This window comes from Ochotona curzoniae, unplaced genomic scaffold (genome assembly GCF_017591425.1).
Source record: "Ochotona curzoniae isolate NIBS_2020 unplaced genomic scaffold, NIBS_Ocur_1.0 scaffold_4937, whole genome shotgun sequence".
NCBI lineage: Eukaryota > Metazoa > Chordata > Mammalia > Lagomorpha > Ochotonidae > Ochotona > Ochotona curzoniae.
Window position 1 is genome coordinate 2,892,406 of NW_024467126.1, and position 20,200 is coordinate 2,912,605.

The 20,200-nt window shown below is 63.2% G+C and overlaps 3 protein-coding genes across 7 annotated transcripts; 2 read left to right on the top strand and 1 right to left on the bottom strand.

Moving 5' to 3' along the window:
• Positions 1 to 4,608: 4,608 nt before the first annotated feature.
• RAD9A (RAD9 checkpoint clamp component A) lies at positions 4,609 to 9,732 on the top strand. 2 transcript variants are annotated; one of them, XM_040970762.1, is made up of 11 exons: positions 4,609 to 4,687; positions 4,770 to 4,840; positions 5,117 to 5,245; positions 5,358 to 5,472; positions 5,560 to 5,659; positions 7,819 to 7,931; positions 8,017 to 8,126; positions 8,221 to 8,285; positions 8,384 to 8,497; positions 9,149 to 9,359; positions 9,440 to 9,732. In XM_040970762.1, the coding sequence occupies exons 1-11, from the start codon at positions 4,654 to 4,656 to the stop codon at positions 9,533 to 9,535; spliced, it is 1,158 nt and encodes a 385-aa protein (XP_040826696.1). In that variant the 5' UTR covers positions 4,609 to 4,653; the 3' UTR covers positions 9,536 to 9,732. The 2 variants fall into 2 exon arrangements, with proteins under 2 accessions (XP_040826696.1, XP_040826697.1); XM_040970763.1 differs by lacking the exon at positions 4,770 to 4,840 and having other exon boundaries at positions 4,613 to 4,687.
• Positions 9,733 to 9,826: 94 nt separating this feature from the next.
• PPP1CA (protein phosphatase 1 catalytic subunit alpha) lies at positions 9,827 to 13,307 on the bottom strand. Of its 2 annotated transcripts, XM_040970764.1 has the most exons (7): positions 13,175 to 13,307; positions 11,978 to 12,109; positions 11,668 to 11,898; positions 11,274 to 11,378; positions 10,601 to 10,824; positions 10,381 to 10,515; positions 9,827 to 10,284 (listed from the first exon to the last, which is right to left on the bottom strand). In XM_040970764.1, exons 1-7 carry the CDS (start codon positions 13,227 to 13,229, stop codon positions 10,174 to 10,176), a joined length of 993 nt encoding a protein of 330 aa, XP_040826698.1. In that variant the 5' UTR covers positions 13,230 to 13,307; the 3' UTR covers positions 9,827 to 10,173. The 2 variants fall into 2 exon arrangements, with proteins under 2 accessions (XP_040826698.1, XP_040826699.1); XM_040970765.1 differs by lacking the exon at positions 11,978 to 12,109 and having other exon boundaries at positions 13,175 to 13,299.
• An 874-nt stretch (positions 13,308 to 14,181) lies between these two features.
• TBC1D10C (TBC1 domain family member 10C) lies at positions 14,182 to 19,948 on the top strand. Of its 3 annotated transcripts, XM_040970929.1 has the most exons (9): positions 14,182 to 14,576; positions 14,882 to 14,981; positions 15,118 to 15,225; positions 15,319 to 15,425; positions 15,543 to 15,657; positions 15,873 to 15,938; positions 16,048 to 16,237; positions 18,997 to 19,151; positions 19,347 to 19,948. In XM_040970929.1, the coding sequence occupies exons 1-9, from the start codon at positions 14,425 to 14,427 to the stop codon at positions 19,692 to 19,694; spliced, it is 1,341 nt and encodes a 446-aa protein (XP_040826863.1). In that variant the 5' UTR covers positions 14,182 to 14,424; the 3' UTR covers positions 19,695 to 19,948. The 3 variants fall into 3 exon arrangements, with proteins under 3 accessions (XP_040826863.1, XP_040826864.1, XP_040826866.1); XM_040970930.1 differs by lacking the exon at positions 16,048 to 16,237 and having other exon boundaries at positions 15,547 to 15,657; positions 19,347 to 19,465; XM_040970932.1 differs by lacking the exons at positions 15,543 to 15,657; positions 16,048 to 16,237 and having other exon boundaries at positions 19,347 to 19,465.
• The last annotated feature ends 252 nt before the right edge of the window (positions 19,949 to 20,200 follow it).

Consider the following 20,200-nt stretch of genomic DNA (forward strand, 5'->3'; position numbering starts at 1 on the left):
CACCTATCCACAGTTTGCTGCCTGACCCAGGAAAGACAGCCATGGGGTCCCAAGGATACCATGTCCCCATAACTGCAGGATAGTGGTCTCCTCCCGGCAGAGGGCTCAGAGAGGTGAACAGGGACCTTTCCCAGTCGGTCCCTCTGGCATGCCTGACGTCAGGGACAGGGACACTGCAGAGAGGAGCCATGAGGGGCCACGGCACCGGGCGTGGCCAGACCTAATGTGAGCTGTGAACACTGCTCCAGTGCATTGCAGGCTGACAACGGGCCTTCCTGTAACTTCCCGAGGCTCTGGGTGGCAGGAGCCAGCTCGGCCTTGTTTGTACAGGAGCACACCGAACCCCTTGAGACAGATTCCTGCGTCCTGGGAGTGGGAGAGCCAGGATGGGAAGCCAGTGGCCAGCTTCAGCCAGATTCCCTTGGAACCATCCAGGGGCACGGGCCCTGGAGGAGAGGGGCTGGGTGCCTTTCCCTTGCCTGGCACGGTTGGTCTCTTCAGGTCACCCAGGTAGATGTTCCCTGAGACTTACACAGTGTTCTTGTGTGCCTGCAAGATCCTGCCCAGTACCCACCATGGACACCAGCTGACAGGGCCAGGGTGCTGGTGCTGTAGGCTCAGGAGCCCCAGATCTCTAGGACCGTCCCCCCCCCATCCTGCCTGTGTGCACACGCTGGAGCCAGCAGGCAGGAGAGGTGGCAGCCGAGCACTTCCTCTGCTCCAGGGCCGGGCCTCACCCGGAGCTGGCCCTGATGCCAGCGGAAACCCCGGAGCACAGGCCTCTCTTACCTCTGCCCAGCCCATACCTGGCCTCGCTCTGGCCTCCCTGAGGACACCCCACCCCAGCCTACGAGCCAGAGCAGGGGAGGCAGGAGGAGCCAGGCCCTTGCACCTGCCCCACCCCACCACCCCCATGCCCGGGGCGCCGTCTCCCCACCTGCCAGGGCGTCTGGGTGCCTGGTGTGTAAAGAAGGCAAGAACAGCCCCCTCCCCTGCGCCCCAGGGCTCCCCTCCTCCCAGGCTGTTCCGCTGCCCCGACCCACCCGTGCCGCGGGCCTGTGACTCCGTCTCCCCTGGCACAGGCTTGGGGTTACCTCTCCCTGGACTGGGAGATCCTTATCCTGCTCTGCTGACTCATGGCCGCACCCCTCCCTCAGGCACCTCGGGGGGCTGGAGGGCAGACACCCAGCTCCACTGAGGTCAGTGCTGCTGCCCTCCTGCTGTGGGACCAGCCATGTGACCCCGGGCCCCTCACTTCCCTGCTTGGCTCCATGGCTGCATTCCCTCCAGAGTGGAGCCAGGGACAGCAGACCTCCCCTCGGGATCTGTACAGATACTCTGTCCACGGTGCGGCTTCAGTGTTGACCACCAGACCGAAGTCACTGGAGTGGGGACCTGAGATGGTGCAAAAAGGAGGAGGTCACAGCAGGACGGGCAGGGACCGACCAGGAGAGAAGGGAGAAGCTGAAAGATGACATAGCCACATGGGTGCAAAGCTGAGGGGCTGACACTCGGACTTGTGGGGTCCAACACTGTGGACCCAGGCAGGCACCTGGCACCCTGCTTCCTGCCAGGGCCTCAGGGCTGGGAGTAAGGGAGTTCAGGGCAAAGTGACTTCAAAAGAGCCAGCAACCTGCTGCACTAGCCCAGCAGGGGACTCCGAGGGACCCGAAAGGCCAGAGCCTTGGCACCCTAGGGGATGTGTCAACCTCTGGTGCTCCTATGGAGGATCTAGCCACAGTATGCTAGGTACCCCAACGCCTGGCACCATGGGCAAGTATTGCCAACTCCATATGGACCACCCTTCACTGCAGAGAAATTGAGACATGGAGTCACGCCAGGTCTCCTAGGAGCGGGCAGCCAGGCTCTGGTTACCCTGTTCTTGGTCAGTAGCCCCTTCCCAGTTCTCCTCCTGCCCCTCCTCCAGCAGGGAGCCCAGATCAGCCTAGCCCAGGTACTATGCGGCCCCCTCGGGGCTCCCTGAATCTATTTGAGGCGTACCAGCCCGCCCGCTGGCCTGGGAGCTGCGGCTGGATGTGGTGTCTGTCTCCCTCTGCCGGTCCCTCAGGGGACAGCCCGCCAGGATGCGCTGACCCCGCTGAGCGGGCTGAGCGGACGGAGCGGCTCCCGTGGCGCCCCCTGGGCAGGTGGTGGGAAAGGGCCAGGGGCTCCCTGCCACCAGAAACTGCCTCCCACCCGGGCCCTGAGGGGTGGTCTCTCAGAGCCCGGTCGCCTCCCAATGGCTCCCCAGGAGACGGCAGGCCCGAGTAGCCCCCTCCTCCTAACCCATGAATGGAGCTGTCATCCATGGATTTATCTAAACCTTTTGTGAAGCTATTTATATTTCCAGCCAAGACCACATCTTGGGGTAATGAGTTCCATCGGGCCCCCCGCTGGGTACGGCACACTGCCTTTGATTCGCCCTGAACTTACCTCGTGCGCGCTCCAAGGGGCCTGTAACACCCGTGGGCCAGGTTGTGGCGAACAAGCCTCAGCATCCCCCCTTCCCCACCCCGCCAGCTGTAACAGACTCCAGCCCAGCTCTCCACGCAGCCAATCCCGGAGCCCGGGACACCCTGGGCCCTCAGCGGTGCCCAGCAGCCCATGCCAGCCTCGTGAGCGGGTGCCCTACAAGCTGCCTCGTCTGTCTGCTCCCTCCAGGGCTGGCTGTTCTGGGCCTGTGCAGCTGGGGAGGGGCAGGGACAAGGCGCCACTGTGCCCGTGGGCTCTATACCTGACCCCAGCTCACAGCCTGTCCACTTTCCCACGAGCCCTTGGCGATGGAGCCCGGTTTCAGAAAGCAGCTGGCACCCAGGAACCTGGTCCTGGTCGTGACAAACAATCCTGGGTTCAGGTCTTGTGTCACTGACACAGACTTCCCCAGCCCGTGCCATGTGCTGGTGAGGGCAGAGGGGCTAGGGTGCTCACCTGGCATGGCGCGCACCTGGCATGGCACACACCTTCACAGGCTCAGCCCCCTGGCCTGCTGAGTGCCCCCTCCCCACGCACCAAGTCAGCCTAGGGTACCATTTCCTCTGTGTGTGCACAGACTAGGGCAGGACAAACCAGAATAAATTCCCAAGCCGTACTCCTATGTCCCCACACCTGGCATAGCTCAGAGGACATGAGGCCGCCTGGGAACCCGCCTGAGAGGGCCACATGGCCACACTGGGGAGACAAAACGGTGCCTGGCACATTCTCACCCACAGCTCCTTAACAAGTGTCCATTCAGTCCCCCTGCCTCACTCCACCTGTTCCCAATCCCAGGAAACCCACCCCGACGCCCTGTCCAGGTGTGCCCAGTGGCGTGGTCTCCATAACCCAGCCCTTCTCAAAGGTGTGCTCAGGAGCCGGGCCTGCAGCTGCCTCCAATGGCCAGCTGAGCTTCTGCTCTTGGCCTTGGAGTTGGCCGTGTCCTGCCACCCGGCGCTGCCCCAGCCGGTTGCACAGCACACCCACTTCCTTTGGCACTGGCTTCCATGCCCACGTCCCAGTGCAGCCTACCTGCTGCGCTGTTCTGAGCAGCAACACTTCTCCCTCAACACTGTCTCCCTCTCTGGGCTGGCCTCTAGCCATTGCCCCTGCCAAGGAGACTTCCCTGCCATGGCACCATACCAGGCACCAACCACCATCCACACTTTGGGCACCTTGCCACCTGACTAGTCATCGGGAAGACCTCTCCTGTGCCTTGCATCCCCACCAGGCACACACACACCCACCTCTTTTGCTCTAGTCACCTTCAGGCCTCTCTTGGGGACCCCTGGACCCACGCCTGGCCCAATGCCAAGGGATCGTCCTCCCCTGCAGCCAAGCACCTCTCCCCAGGACTGGAGCAGTCCCAGCCAGAGGAGCAGACCAGGGTCCCTGGCACAGCAGGGAGGGACTCCGAAGCAGTAGCTCCAACACCCCCATTCCTTGTGTGACACAGAGCACACAGCCAGGGCCGGGGGATGGATGTGAAGCTGCACCGCCTGGGCACCAGGCCAGGAGGAAGGAGAGGGCTGCCCTGTGTGTGCCGGGAGCAGGGGCCACCTGCAGGCCACCTGTTCCTCTCCCGACAGTCCTCAACACGTTCATGAACTTCATTCCTGCTGACTTACTGGTCACCCACGGAGGGTCAGGCCTTGTGCGAACCACAAGGCTATAACCACCAGCACGGTCCCCAGCCACGCGAGGCTGGTGAATTGTGAGCCTCGTTAGGGCCCAGCCAGGGCGAGGGCTTGGCCAGACAGACCTGGGCGACATGGGAGGGACGCCCCCCATCAGAGGCAGAGGGTGGCGGGAGGGCACGGCGCCCAGGGCCGGCCTGCTGCACCTAGGGAACCAGGCGCCAGCAACTCCCTCCAGAGGAGGCCCCCAGCCTTATAGAATCGGGGGTCCTCTGCCAGCTAGCGCCCCTCCTCGTCTGCCCCCGTCCCATCTGCCCGCCCGGGGTGCCTTCGGGTCACGTGGCGGAGCCGGCCCCCAGCCACGGCCGCGTCACGTGACGGCGGCGCCGACGAGCGTTTTCTCACGTGACGGAGGCGCCCCGCGTTGGCCAATGAGGAGGCGGGGGCAGTGCTGGCGGGGGGCGGGCGCGGGAAGCGCGGGGCGACGGCTGTTCGGGGACGCGCGGCGGGCCGGCCAGGCCTGGGGTCCCGGGCTGCGGGCAGCATGCGGTGCCTGATCACGGGCGGCAACGTCAAGGGTGAGTCGGGGCCGAGCTGGCGGCGGGGCAGGCGAGCCCGCCGGAGGCGCGCGGCTGATCCTCCTTGCTCTCCTCTCCGCAGTGCTGGGCAAGGCCGTCCACTCCCTGTCCCGCATCGGGGACGAGCTCTACCTGGAGCCCCTGGAGGACGGGGTGAGGGGTGCGGGCGTGAGGGGGGTGGCTTGGGCTCCTCGCACAGGCGGGATGGCGGTGGGCAGGTCCCGGGAGTAGTGCCCAGGGTCAGGGGTGGGAGGCCTGAGTTAGAGCCAGGCGGAGGGGCAGGGGCTGTGCCTCTCAGCTGTAAGGGCGGGTAAGCTGGGGTGGGGGCCTCGTGGGTCACAGGTGCCGGTCGCCGGCAGGGTCCCAGGTGGGGGAGTGGGCAGCAGTGCGGACTGATGGCGCCGCGCCTCGCTGTCCTGCCTCCCGCAGCTCTCCCTGCGCACGGTGAACTCCTCGCGCTCGGCCTATGCCTGCTTTCTGTTCGCCCCGCTCTTCTTCCAGCAGTACCAGGCGGCCGCCCCGGGCCAGGGCCTGCTGCGCTGTAAGATCCTGATGAAGGTGCATCTGGACACTCCCTGCCCAGAAGGGCTCGGCGGTGGGTGCTGAGGGGGCAAGCTGGGCTTCCTGCGTGCCGGGTGGCTGGCTGATGCGTCCCCCTCACCCCCTGCAGTCCTTCCTGTCAGTCTTCCGCTCGCTGGCGGCGCTGGAGAAGACGGTGGAGAGGTGCTGCATCACCCTCAATGGCCTGAGCAGCCGCCTGGTGGTCCAGCTGCACTGCCGGTTTGGTGCGAGGGCGGCAGGCTGGCGGAGGGCGCCCTGTGGGAGGCAGTGGGACTGGGGGACGGCTGCTGAGACCCTTTCTGCCCCTGCAGGGGTGCGGAAAACCCACAACCTGTCCTTCCAGGACTGTGAGTCCCTGCAGGCCGTCTTCGACCCAGCCTCATGCCCCTACAAGCTCTGCGCTCCCGCTCGGTGAGCTCGGGACTGACCAGCTTCCGCTTGGGCCTCCTTTTCTTACCAAAAAAAAAAAAAAAAAAGATTTATTGGAAAAGCAGAATTGGGGCTGGGGGTGCTCTCATCGGCTGGTTCACCGAAATGGTTGCAACGATGGGGACTGAGCCAAACCCAGGAGCTTCTGGGTCTCCCACAGGGCACAGGGGCCAGAGCTTCTAGACCGACCCTGCTGCTTTCCCAGGCACCTTGGCGGGGAGTGGGATCAGAAGTGGAGCAGCCAGGCCCTGAAGCCCTGGATCTGATGGTGGTTTAAGTTTACTGTACCGCCTCCATCTGGGCTGCAGGCTTTCTGTGGACCTTCAGGATGCCCCCAGCCCCAGGTACTTGACTGTGTCTCTAGGGGGTCGGCCCCTGCCCCCTCCGCAGGTCTGGCCCTCCCACCCCCCAGCACTGCTGTCCAGATTCCTGCTGGCTCAAGCGACTGTGAAGGTCCCACCCCTCTCTGGTTTGCTCGAACTGCAGGCACGTTGCGCCTGAGGGAGGCCCAGGCTCTGCCAAAGGGCCCAAAGGTCGTGCCCAGAAAGATGGCCCGTGAGGGTGGCACTCCACAGGGCATGTAAGGCAGGAAAGTGGGCTCTGCTGGAGGTAGCAGGTCTGAGACGAGGAGCAGCCTGGGTGGTTCCCCACCCCTGCCCTGGCATGGGCTGGTGTCCTGGCAGCACCGCCCCCTCCATGTCCTGGGCCTGATGGGCCCTTCAGGTGTCGGCAGCGCTTTCCTGGGCTCTGTAGGGCTGGCGCGATGGAGAGGGCAGGCTATCCCCTCAGTCTCCATTCCAGCACTGTTTCTTCTTCTTTTTTTTTAAAGATTAACTTGTCTTTTATTGTCAAGATTTACAGAGAAAAGGAGAGCAACAGAGAAAAGATCTTCCATCTGCTGGTTCACTCCCCAGATGGCCACAACAGCCCAGAGCTGAGCAGATCCGAAGCCAGGAGCTTCTTCTGGATCTGCCATGCAGCTGCAGGGGCCCAAGGCTCTGGGTCGTCCTCTGCTGCTTTCCCAGGCCACAGGCAGGGAGCTGGAGGGAAGTGGGGCAGCCGGGACACGAACCTCTGCTCACAAGGGATGCCGCTGTCACGGTAGGCAGTCTGACTTCTGTGCCACAGTGCCTGATCCCACTAGCTATTTAGCATGGGCAGCTAATTTCAAATCCATAGAGAAGCAGAGTCCAGCTCGTGCTCCCTATTGTCTAGTAAATAAGTAATGGAGGTGGGCTGGGAGAGAGAGCTCTTCCATCCACTGGCTCACTCCCCAGATGGCTGCAACGGCCGAGGCTGAGACAGACCCAGCCCAGAAGCTTCCTTGGCGTCTCCCACGTGGGTGCAGGGACCTAGGGAGCTGCACTGGAGTGGGACGGCTGGACTGCTCGCGTGGGATGCTGGTGCTGCAGATTGCATCTTAACTGCCGCAGTATCAGCTCCGCACAGCTGTCTCAGAGCCTGATCCCAACACAACGGTGGGATGGCTAAATCCTTATCTTGCATGCCTGGGATCCCATATGGGCACTGGTTCGTGTCCTGGCTGCTCCACTTTCCATCCAGCTCCTTGTTTGTGGCCTGGGAAAGCAGAAGAAGGCCCAAGGCCTTGGGACCCTGCACCCATGTGGGCTTCAGATGGGCTCAGCTCTGGTTCAGCCGCTGTAGCTGAGGTGTCCTTAGAAGTTTTAGGCTTAGCCTCCTTCTGTGGTGCTGGCATTCTGTGTGCCAGGACTCCTAGCTGCTCCCCTTCCCATCCAGCTCCCTGCTAATGCACCTGTGATGGCAGGGGAGCATGGCCCGAGTCCTTGTACTGCTGCACCCACATGGGAGACCTGGAAGAGGCTGTTGGCCCCTGGCTTCAGGACCGTCCTCCTCTGGCTGGTGTGGCCATTTGGGGAGTGAACCAGCAGATGGAAGATCTGTTTTTCTCCTCTCTGTAACTGATTTTCAAGTAAATAAGCTTTAAAAAGAAGGAATGAATCGCGGCTTCTAAGGGCGGGTAAGTTGCCCTCCTGTAGTGTCTGGCTCGTTCTCATGCTGGCCCCCAGACGTTGCCCTCTGCTGCCCAGGCCATACCAGGCCTGCCTTCCCCAGGCTCAGGCAGCACGCCGTGTGGGAGTGACACACCGCCTTCCTTGCAGGGTCCTGGGGGAGGCCGTGCTGCCCTTTCCCCAGGCACTGTCTGAGGTAACGCTGGGCATTGCTCAGGGGCGCAGGGTCGTGCTGCGCAGCTACCAGGAGGAAGATGAGGCAGGTGAGGTCAGGCCCCAGGGCTGCCTGGTTGCGATGGGGGGGCTGGGCCAGGGTCCCAGGATCCTGGAGTCCTCTGCTCCCCACAGACAGCAACACCAAAACCATGGTGACCGAGATGAGTCTGGGGGAGGCTGACTTCCAGGAGCTACAGGCCCAAGAAGGGGTGGCTGTCACCTTCTGCCTCAAGGAATTCCGGGTGAGCCCCTATCCCCCTATCCCTCCCTCAAGAGCCCGCTGCGTGTTACCGGCTTGCAGCCAGGGAGACCTCACTGCCCGCCTCTTCCTGCCAGGGGCTCCTGAGCTTTGCTGAGTCAGCGAACCTGCCCCTGAGTGTGCACTTTGATGCTCCCGGCAGGTAATGCCCAGCACCGACCTGGGGGGTTTGCCGGGGGTTTGCACAGGAGACTGACTGGAGCCCCCCAGAGTGACTGATGGGCTCCATCCTGTACCCAGACCGGCCATCTTCACTGTTGAGGATTCCACACTAGATGGCCACTTTGTCCTGGCCACTCTGTCGGAGGCGGAGGCAGAGCTGGAGCCCCACAGACCCCCGCTCCAGGCTCACAGGTGAGGGTATCCCCCCCAGCCGGCTGCTTGCAGCTTCCGCACCTCCCCCCAGCACACTTCCTGTTGGGCTCCCAGGCCCCCACAGGCTCAGCCTTCCTGCTCAGCTGTATTGGTGACCCCTCCCAGCCAGGGAAGCCTCCCCCAGGCCCTGTGGGCTGCCTTCAAAGCTGGCTGGGACCTCCCCTCAGAGCCTCCTCCCAAGCCGGCCAGGAAGGGCTGTGGGGAGGCAGCAGGTGGCTTTGGGAGGAGGGACCCAGCAGAGCTGAAGCAGAGGAAGTTGGGGCTGGCCCCCCGCCCAGCAAGTCCCTGGGCACCCCTACTTTCCAGTTCCTGTCCCACAGGGAGGAGGTGGGGGAGTGGCCCCTGGTGACCAGCTTGCTGCTCCCCTCCTCCTGCAGGGCTAAGCTAGCACCTGGAATGCCTCCCACGCACCTCCCCAACACCCACCCTCCAGACAGATGCCCGACCCACCTCCTCAGGAAGTGGCCACTTAGCCCTGGCTGCATCTCCCACCTTAGCAGCCCTGGCTGCATCTCCCACCTTAGCAACCGTGAGGTCCCCAAAGTGCTCTGGGTGGGAAGCCCCCAGGGGAGGACTGTGCCCACATCTGCCCTCCCCTCCATCACTTGTGGATGCCACCTCTGCCCACAGCACTCCCCACCAGGAGGACTTCACCAGCGATGACATGGACGCCTACATGATCGCCATGGAAACCACCGTAGGCAGTGAGGGCTCACGGGTGCTGCCCTCCATCTCCGTTTCCCCTGGTCCTCAGCGTCCCGACAGCCCTGTGTGGTCCTCTGAGGAGGACGGTGATGAAGCTGAGCCTAGTACTGTACCTGGGACCCCCCCACCCAAGAAGGTAGGGGCAGGGGCATGGGCATGGGCAGGGGCAGGGAGGGGAGCAGCTTCCAGGGCTCACACAGCTTCCTGTTCTTCCAGTTCCGCTCCCTGTTCTTCGGCTCCATCCTGACCCCTGCACACTCGCCCCAGGGCCCCAGCCCTGTGCTGGCAGAAGACAGCGATGGGGAGGGCTGACCAGGGCAGTGAGGGGCTGTGCCAGAGCCGGGCTGGACACCAAGCTGCTGCCTGCCTGTCTTGAGCTGGAACCCCTTAGACAAGAGCCCAGTGGGTGCCACTGCATCCCAGCCACACCTTGGGGGGTGTCCAGGGCTTTCCCTAATGCTCCCACTCTGGGTTGGAATTCTAAGAACCTCTGAACCCAAGTGTGTGGCAGAGGCTGTCATGGTTGGACCTGCATCTGGTGAAGCTGGGTTTCCTGGCAGCAGGCCAGGCTTAGTTTGGAACAAGGGAGACAGAGGCCGTGGCGAGAATCCAGCTTCGACCTTTATTTAAGAGACCAGACAGGTTGCCCCAGGATGTGACCACCAGCCTTGCAGCCCAGCAAAACTGGAACCCTGTGACCTGGCCTACTGTTGCCCTGAGCTGCAGCCTTAGCCCCAGGACCCTGCTTGCAGCCACTGCAGGTGCAGGCAAAGGAACCCTGGGGATCGGATGCTGCTATTGATTCATTAAAAAAAAAAAAAAAAATACACCAGGGTTCCGGGCTCCCCGTGGTGGGCAGCCCTGGGCTGCCTACTTCCTGTACAATCCATCCATCGTCGGGGGCGGGGCCGTGCTTGGAGGCCATTGGGGGCGGGGGCCGCACGCAGAGGCTACTTCTTGGCTTTGGCAGAGTTGCGTGGTGGGGTGATGGGCCGGCCTCCGGGGTTCAGGCCGCTGAACTGCCCATACTTGCCCTTGTTCTTGTCTGCGGGCTTCAGGATCTGCAAGACACAAGAGGTCAGGCTTGTGGGCCGCTCCCAGCCTGCCCGGGGCCCCCCCCCCAGCCTGCCCGGGGCCCCCTCCTTCCTCATTCACACCTGGAAGGAGCACATGAGGGTCTCGTCCACACTCATCATGGCGCCTGCGTTGTCAAACTCGCCGCAGTAGTTGGGAGCTGAGAACAGGGTCACCAGCTGCCGCTTGGCAAAGAACTCGTAGCCGTCCTCTACCACCTGTGGATGAGGGCGGTCAGTCCCATGGCTGTGATGCTTGCTGCCCTGCTCAGGCCCACCCAGAACCCCATCCATTCCCGCCCACCTGGTGCGCGCGGCAGATGAGGTCGAGGTCATGCTTGTGCAGGAACTTGGCCACCACCTCGGCCCCGAAGGTAAAGGAGACCCCGCGGTCATTCTCGCCCCAGCCCTGCACGTCCTTGTCCGGGTCGGACCACAGCAGGTCGCAGAGCAGGCCCTGGTCGGGCACGTCTGTGGGCCGCATGATGCGCCGGATCTGCTCCATGGACTGCAGGTCGGGGGACAAGCCTAGGGGGTGGACAGAGTCAGGGCCTCAGGCCCCTGCCTTCCCGGGGCTGGGGTCCCCACTGCTGCTCCACCCAACTCCTGCTGATGTGCCTGGGAAAGCAGCAGAAGGAGGCCCAAGTATGAGACCTGAAGAGGTTCCTGGCTCCCACCTTTGGCCAGGCCTGGCCGGCCCAGCCATCGTGGCTGTGTTGGAAGTAAACCAGCAGATGGAGGATTTCTTTGTAACTCAGCCTTCGCAAGAAATACATCTTTTACAAGTAAGCAAACAAGGCCTGCTCCTCTTGGAAGGCCGTGTCAGCCTCGCCCTTCCTGGGGCCACACAGCATGTCCTGGCCCCAATGGCCACCCTCACAGGGCTAGTGTGCTCCACACAGGATGCCAAAGGCAGGCCCTGGCAGGGACAGGAGGACACATCCCACAGCTGGCAGCCTTGGCCCCTCTGGCCTCACCTCCATGGCAGCAGAAGATCTTCTCGTCCACGATGGCTGCGATGGGCAGGCAGTTGAAGCAGTCGGTGAAGGTCTTCCACAGCTTGATGTTGTAGCGCCGCTTGCCTGTTAGAGGGACGTGGTCACAGCCCTGTCCTCAGCACGGCAGTCCACCTGCTAAACAACCTAACCCCGGGCACCCACACCCTGGGATCGGAGCCCCCAAGGCCAGGCCTGGCTTATCCCTGCTTCCAAAACACCCAAGCTATGCACGCCCAGAAGCCTTGCAGGAGGCATCTGCCCATCTCCCTATACCAGGGGGTAGGCTGCACAGACAGGCATTGCCTGGGGAGAAGGGCAGCACGGCAGCAAGGCCATGGTGGCTCGGCAAGGTGGGTTCCCCAGGGCTACTCACACTCATCGTAGAAGCCGTAGATGCGGTTGATGCTGGCGCACTCGTGGTTGCCCCTCAGAAGGAAGAAGTTCTCGGGGTACTTGATCTTGTAGGCCAGCAGCAGGCAGATGGTCTCCAGTGACTGTTTGCCCCGGTCCACGTAGTCGCCCAGGAACAGGTAGTTGCTCTCAGGGGGAAAGCCTCCGTACTCGAAGAGCCGCAGCAGGTCGTAGTACTGCCCGTGGATGTCCCCTGCGGGCGGGAGAGCCCAGTGAGCGGCAGTGCGGGGCTGGGCGCGGTGCAGGAGCGCGGGGACCGGCAAGGAGCTCACCGCAGATCTTGAGGGGCGCCTCCAGCTCCAGCAGAATGGGCTGGCTCAGGAAGATCTCCCGGGATTTGAGGCACAGACCCCGGATCTCGTTCTCCGTCAGCTGCACATTCTTTCCAGGCCGTGAGCCCTGCACTGGGGGTGGGGGGCAGCATAGGGTTGAGCACCCCAACCCCAGGACAGGAGATGAGGAGGGGATGACCGTGATAGGGTTGAGCACCCCAACCCCAGGAAGGAGGTGAGGAGGGGGTGACCGTGAGCCCTGCACTGGGGGGACCCCAGGATAGGGTTGAGCACCCCAACCCCAGGTCAGGTGAGGAGGGGGTGACTGTGAGCCCTGCACTGGGGGCAGGGGGGAGCGGCAAAGGGTTGAGCACCCCAACCCCAGGACAGGTGAGGAGGGGGTGACTGTGGGCCCTGCACTGGGGAGGGGGCTGGCAAAGGGTTGAGCACCCCAACCCCAGGACAGGAGGTGAGGAGGGGGTGACCGTGAGCCCTGCACTGGGGGGACCCCAGCATGGGGTTAAGCACCCCAACCCCAGGACAGGTGAGGTGGGGGGTGACTGTGGGCCCTGCACTGGGGGGGGGGAGGTGGCATAGGGTTGAGCACCCCAACCCCAGGACAGGTGAGGAGGGGGTGACCGTGAGCCCTGCACTGGGGGTGGGGGGCAGCATAGGGTTGAGCACCCCAACCCCAGGACAGGTGAGGAGGGGGTGACCGTGAGCCCTGCACTGGGGGGACCCCAGCATGGGGTTAAGCACCCCAACCCCAGAACAGGAGGCAGGTGACTCGGGCAACCTTCGCCCCTGCTCACACACAGGCACCTGCGGGGGCGCCCGGGCCTCCTGGGATTGGGGGCTGGGGGTAGGCAGCCGGCACGGCGCCTTCCTTGGGCGCCGCCTCGGGTCTCCCCAAGTGGGACCCCAGCCCCTCACGGGGGAACAGCGGTGCGCGTGGGAGCGGGGGCCGTAACCCAACCCCACGAGGGCGCGCCCCAAAGCCCGGAGCGGACCCCCCACCTCCCGGGGGCGTCTGTGGCCACGGGACCTCGCGGCGCCCCGTCCCCGCCCAGTGCAAACTGGCCCGGGAGGGGCAGGCTCGCCCGCGCGCCACTTCCGGGCCGGGGGCCCCTCGGGACCCTGCGAATTGGAAGGTCCCCGGGACGCGGCAGGCGCGGCCCTCCCTCCGCCCCCGCCTACCTTCCAGCAGGCGCCCGATGATCGAGTCCAGGTTGAGCCTCTCGCTGTCGGACATGGCGGCGCCGCCGCTCCGGCCCAGCAGCTCCGGGCCCGCTCCGGCCTCCCGCCCTCCCGCAGCCGCCTCCTTCCGGCCAGGCTCTGCTTCCGCCCGCCCCGGGCCGCCCCCGGCCGGCCGAGCGCCCCGCCTTCCCGCCGCACCCCGCGCTCGGGCGCCTCCTCCGGACGAGCGACGCAGCGGCGCGGGAGGCGGAGCCTCGGTCGGCGGGGCGGGGCCGGGCCTGATCCCGCCTCTCCAGAGGCCGCGCCCCTCAGCCAGACCCCGGCCGTCCCACCCGGCGCTCGGGCGCCCCCTCCGGACGAGCGGCGCTGCGGCGCGGGAGGCGGAGCTTCGGCTGACGGGGCGGAGCTGCAGGGGCGGGGCAGATTCTGGTCCCGCCTCTCTCTGAGGTCCCGCCCACTTCGTTTAGGTTCACAGGGACCGGAAGCAGAGTGGAAGTTGTTTTTCTCCGCAAGGCGGTTTCTGCCTTGCTCACCCCTGCCCTAGGTGGGAGGGTGCTGCAGAAAACACGGTCACAACCATCTCCTCGGACGCTGGGGACTCAGTCCTCCAAGGAAACAGGCTCAGAGCTAGCAAGGGACTGCCACCCCCTCATGCTCGGGCAGCTCAGAGGACCCAGGGTGCATGCCAAGTCCCATCAGGACTGCGCCTGGCTCCATGTTGTAAAGAGCAAATGTTGAATCCTTAAGAATTGTTAGGCTGGTACCCTGGGTTGAGGCAGCTTGGAACTGTCAACACATCCATCACAGCATCTCCATGGCAACCACTGGCCTGGGAGAGGACAGGAGGAGCTGGTGGTTCTGGGGCACCAGGGCGGGCAGGAAGAAACGCTGAGAGGAAGGGGTGACACTCCCCCCAACACACACGCACGCTTGGGAGGGGCCCCCAGCCTGTCGCTGTGAGGAGGAAGTGGGAGGAGGAGGTGAGGTGCCGTTTGAGGTGAGCTGGGTCGCAGTGGGGACGGGGCCGGGCCTGGGGCTGGATGCCCAGGCCTGGCCTGTTGTGGCTTTAGGGCTCCTCTCTGCCCCCCACCATCTCCCATCTACCAGTGGGAGGCTTGGTGACAGACCCTGAAACTTTCCCTTCCCCCACCCCAACAGCCTGGCCCCAGCACTGGGGACCTGGGGAGTGGCCCCTCCCGGTGTCTGTCCTCGCGTCTCTGCAGCCTGTGGCCTTGGCGGTGCTGGGCGCCATGGCCCACGCCCTTGGAGAGGAGCTGGGGCAGCCTTCTGAGGTGCAAGACGACTCGAGCTCCTTGGGGTCTGACTCGGAGCTGAGCGGACCCGGCCCATACCGCCAGGCTGACCGCTATGGCTTCATCGGGGGCAGCTCAGCAGAGGCAGGGTAAGTGAGGCTCGGGGCAGTCAGGGTGGAAGGCTGGGCTCTGGAGCAGACGCTGTCCAGCCAGCTGCCGGGCATTCACGTTCCCTGTCCCCAGAGGTGACCGCCCCCAGCATCTCCCCCAACCACACCCACTCAGCCCTCAGCCTCTGCCCTCCATACAGGCCATGGCTCTCCTTGCCTCTGGGAAGGGGCTTGCCAGAGATTCCCCGAGAACCGCGAGCCCTGGGCGGGGCTCACCTGGGTGGCCAGGAGGAGGCGCAGGTGTGGCTGCCTGGAGCCTGGACACCTGTGCCCTGTGCCCCCAGGACAGACCACCCCCCAGCAGAGCTGATCCGGCAGCGGGAGATGCAGTGGGTGGAGATGACCTCGCACTGGGAGAAAACCATGTCCCGGCGCTACAAGAAGGTAAGGGGAGAGGCCTTCCCCTCTGCCTGCCCCTCCACGCCGGGCACCTGCTGGCCTTGTTGCTGGCCCCCTGCACCCACAGTGCCCCACCCCCGGCTGCTGAGAAGCCACACCCAGGGACCGGGTTCTCCTCTAGGTGAAGCTGCAGTGTCGTAAGGGCATCCCGTCGGCCCTACGGGCCCGCTGCTGGCCCCTGCTGTGCGGAGCCCACGTGTGTCAGAGGGAGCAACCCGGTACCTACCAGGTGAGGGGCGGGCAGGTCTCCCACCACCACCTGCCCCTCCTGGAGACCCTGGCCACACCGAGCCCTCACACCCACCTTCCTGCCGGCCTGCAGAAGCTGGTGGAGGCCCCCGGCGACCCGCAGTGGATGGAGACCATCGGCAGGGACCTGCACCGCCAGTTCCCCTTGCACGAGATGTTTGTGTCACCCCAGGGGCATGGGTACGAGGCCGGCAATGCCCAGGGATGCTCGTTCTGCCCCTTCTCTGAGGGTCACTGAGGGCGGGGTGGGGCGTGCCAGTGTGGGGGAGCTGGCCCTGATGGGGTCTCCTGGCACAGGCAGCAGGGGCTCCTGCAGGTGCTCAAAGCCTACACCCTGTACCGGCCCGACCTGGGCTACTGCCAGGCCCAGGGCCCCGTGGCCGCTGTGCTGCTCATGCATTTACCCCCGGAGGTGAGTAGACTGGTGACCCAGGAAGCCCTGGCATGACCATGACCCCTGACCCTAGTGACCCCAGAAACCCTCAAGCCCACCTCCCCCACCCCACCCTGCAGACCCTTTTTCCCTCAGGCAGGCGGTGTGCAGTGTCCCCTCCCTGTCACCCCCTGCCTGGCTCCTGGGTCGGGGGTGGGAGGACCCTCAGGCCTGTGCCCTGCCCCACCCCCCAGGAGGCCTTCTGGTGCCTGGTACAGATCTGTGAGGTCTACCTCCCTGGCTACTACGGGCCCCAAATGGTAAGGGGCTGGGGCTGGTGGGGCGGGGCAGTGAGGGGGCGTGGAGGCAGAGGTGTGGGAGCAGAGCTCCTGGGGCACCTGCCAACCATGCTGACGGCCCTGGCCGCAGGAGGCCGTGCACCTGGATGCCGAGGTGTTCACAGCCCTGCTGCGCCGGCTGCTCCCACGCGTGTACAAGCACCTGCAGCAGGTGGGCGTCGGACCCCTGCTCTACCTGCCCGAGTGGTTCCTGTGTGTCTTCGCTCGCTCCCTGCCTTTCCCCACGGTGCTGCGCGTCTGGGATGCGTTTCTCAGCGAGGGTGAGTGGTGTGTGTGTTGGGGGGGGGTGGATGCCAGCTTACTCTGCCGGGTCACCGTCCCCTGCGGCTCTCCTGTGGCCCTTGGGTGTGCTGCAGGCATGTGTGGCCTGGCTCAGGAGAGGCAGCCCAGCCCCGGCCCTGGCTCGTCTCCAGGGGAAGGACTCCCCTTAGGAGGGCTGCAGTCAGGCAGGCTTTGGGCTGAAAGTGGACATGTGGGACACATGGAGGCCCATGTGGTGGGGAGACTGGGTGAGGCTGTGGCTGGCCGGCCAGGAGGGGCACGACTCTGTTTTCCCAGGAAAACCTGGGTGACTGATGTCTCTGCTCTGATGGAATGTGGGGGGCTGGATCCAAATCCGTGGGGTCTGTGTGTTGCATCCAGCCTGAGCCTCCCCTCGAGAAGTGCAGCCCAGACAGCTCTACTAAGCAGCAAAGTTCATTGAGGAGGCAAGCAAACCAACCAGCTGGGGTCAACTCTCCTTTCCTTCAGAGTGACCCCAAGCTGAGGGTTGGGTGGGTTTTTATAAAGAGTGAGTTGGGCAGCCACAGGAGGCTGCCCTGAGAACAGTGGGTGGGCTCGGGCAGGCACAGGAGGTAATCATAGGAAGAACGGGTGAATGCATCATACAGCGTTGATTCCTGGAGCTGTGGGCTGCTGGCAGGGCATGTTAGCCCAGTGATCTGGCCCACAAAGCAGGAAACTGGCAAAGCGTTTTGTACAGCAGCATAAAGAGCAGGTTAGCAAACTTATGCAGGCCTGAACCAAAGTGACTCCATTTTGTGACTGGAGTTTTACATGTGCCATGGAGACGGTAAAGCAAATGCCATGACAGGGTCTGGTGCAGTGTGTGTGTGTGTGTGTGTGTGTGTGTGTGTGAGTGTGTGTTTGTGAGTGTGTGTGTGTATGTGTGTGTGCGCGCGTGGTGTGTGTATGTGTGTGTGTGTGAGTGTGTGAGTGTGTGTGTGAGTGTGTGTGAGTGTGTGTGTGAGTGTGTGTGAGTGTGTGTGTGAGTGTGTGTGTGAGTGTGTGTGAGTGTGTGAGTGTGTGTGTGAGTGTGTGTGAGTGTGTGTGTGTGTGTGTGTGTGTGAGTGTGTGTGTGAGTGTGTGTGAGTGTGTGTGAGTGTGTGAGTGTGTGTGTGAGTGTGTGTGAGTGTGTGTGTGAGTGTGTGTGAGTGTGTGTGTGAGTGTGTGGTGTGTGTGGTGTGTGTGTGTGTGTGTGTGTGCGCGTGGTGTGTGTGTGTGTGCGCGTGGTGTGTGTGTGTGTGGGTGTGTGAGTGTGTGTGAGAGTGTGTGTGTGCGTGTGGTGTGTGTGTGCGCGTGGTGTGTGTGGGTGTGAGTGTGTGTGTGTGTGTGAGTGTGTGTGTGTGAGTGTGTGGTGTGAGTGTGTGTGTGTGTGAGTGTGTGTGTGTGTGAGTGTGTGGTGTGTGTGTGAGTGGTGTGTGTGTGTGTGAGTGTGGTGTGTGTGTGTGTGGGTGTGTAGTGTGTGTGTGGTGTGTGGTGTGTGTGTGTGAGTGTGTGTGTGTGTGAGTGTGTGTGTGTGTGAGTGTGTGTGTGTGTGTGTATGTCAGTGTGTGTGTGTGTGTGTGTGTGTGTGTGTGAGTGAATGTGTGTGTGTGTGCGCGTGGTGTGTGTGTGTGTGGTGGGGGGGGGAGGCATGGTGGGAAACAGAGCCAAGCTTTAGACTCTAGGATTTATACTGGAGCTTATTATTATTATTTATTAGAATGATTTTATTATAATGATGATTTGAAAGTCAGAGTTGCAAAGAGATACATAGAAATCTTTTTTTTTTTGAAGATTTATTTTAAAATTTTTATTGGAAAGTCAGTGAGGAGGAGAGACAGGAAAATCCTCCATCCATTGATTTACTCCCCAAGTGGCCACAATGGCTGGAGCTGAGCCGATCTGAATCCAGGGCTCAGAGCCTCGTCCAGGTCTCCCATGCGGGTGCAGGACCCCAAGGCTTTTGGGCCTCTTTCCCAGGACACAAGCAGGGAGCTAGATGGGAAGCGGGGCCGCCAAGATCAGAACTGGCACCCATATGGGATCCCAATGCATGCAAGGTGAGGACTTTAGCCGTTAGGCTACTGTGCTGGGCTCCAGAAAAATCTTTTATCTGATATTTCACCCCTACCCCCACCCCCAATGGCGACAGCCAGGAGCCAGGAACTCCATCTGAGTCTCCCACATGAATGCTGGCGCCCAAGCACTTGGGCTGTCCTCCACTGCATACCCAGGCTATCAGCAGGGAGCTGGATGGGGAGTGGTGCAGTTAGGACTTGTAGCGATGCTTGTATGGGAAGCTGGTGTCATAGGCAGTGGCCTAACCCACTTTGCCACAACGCCAGCCCTTGGTTTTCTAAAATTTGCTTCTTTCCAACCGTTCGAGCCAGGGCCACGGGCCAGGTCACCAGCCCTATGTCACCTGCCTTGCAGTTTCAGACTCAGGGAAGGGCCTGAGCACGTGGCTGAGGGAGTTGCTCCTCACACAGATCACACACGCCCCAGGCCTTGGCGATCCCCTGGCCGCCCTTCAGCAGGCCAGAGGTCACCAGGAAGGGGTCTTGAGAGTGTGGGATAGGTCCACGGTCACACACACAAACGTTATGCTGTTGGGGTAGGGCAGAGAAGGTGGCTGACCTTAGCGGACACCCACCCACCTGCTCCAGTAGGACTGGGTATAGGTGTAGACCTGAGGAGGGGCTGGGCTGGCCCTGTGAGTGAATGATGCCCCTCCCCTGCCCCTCTTGGCTGACAGGTGTCAAGGTCCTGTTCCGAGTGGGGCTAACACTGGTGCGCCTAGCGCTGGGCACGGCAGAGCAGCGCACCGCCTGCCCTGGGCTCCTGGAGACACTTGGTGCCCTCAGATCCATTCCGCCTTCGCAGCTGCAGGAGGAGGGCTTCATGGCACAGGTGGGCAACATGCCTTCCCCTCTCATTGGCCTGCAGAGAGACTCTGTGTGTGTGTGTGTGTGTGTGTGTGTGTGTGTGTGTGTGTGTGCACCCCTGTGCCCTCAGCCACTTCCTGGGGCTGTGTGTGTGGCCCCCCCACTCTGACGTCACCACTTCCTGCCTCCTTCAAGCTCATCTGCGGTCGCTCCCTCCCAGGTGCATGGTGTGGCCCTGTCTGAGCGGGACCTGCAGCGGGAGACGCGGGTCCAGCTGGCCCAACTGGCCGAGGCAACACCGGGACTGTCCCCCAGGCCACGTCTCCCTGGGGCCCGCGCCATCTTCGAGGCCCAGCAGCTGGCTGGTGCACAAGGAAGCTCCCGGCCTGAGGTGCCCCGCATTGTGGTACAGCCCCCAGAGGAGCCTACGCCCAACCCCAACCGGCGCAAACCCCAGACGCGGGGTAAGACTTTCCACGGGCTCCTGATGCGTGCCCGGGGCCCTCCCATCGAGGGCCCGCCTAGGGCCCACCGTGGCTCCACCTCCTTCCTGGACACCCGCTTCTGAGGATGCCACGGACCCATCCTCCCCACCCACCCAGGGCCAAGCTGATGCCAACCGCAGCAAACGAGGACCCCAGTCAAGGTGTTTTTCTCGGGTGTGGACGCACACACACACACATACACTTCTGGGAACCCAGACTGGCTCCTCTCTCTCCCTCCTGGGGGCTTGTCCAGGGTCAAAGCCAACACCAAGGAAGGGGCAGCGAGGCGTCCCCAAAGCGCTGCTAGGGCACCTGGAATAAAGTTGGGCTGAGCAGATACCTGGATGGATGTGAATTCAATGCCCTTCACTCAACCTCCCCCTCCCAGCACCCCCTGCGCCCTCAGGACTGCTCCCTGGTCTCCCATCCTCCACACCCCCCCAGTCCCGCTCCTGCCCGGGGAGATTTCGCCAAGTCCGCCCATTGGCTGCCGGGGGCGTTGTTTACTGGTAACAGCCTCTGGGGGCAGGTGAGGATTCCGTACTTGGACCTGTCACAGCTGGGCTCCCTGAAGGCAGCTGGGCCCGCC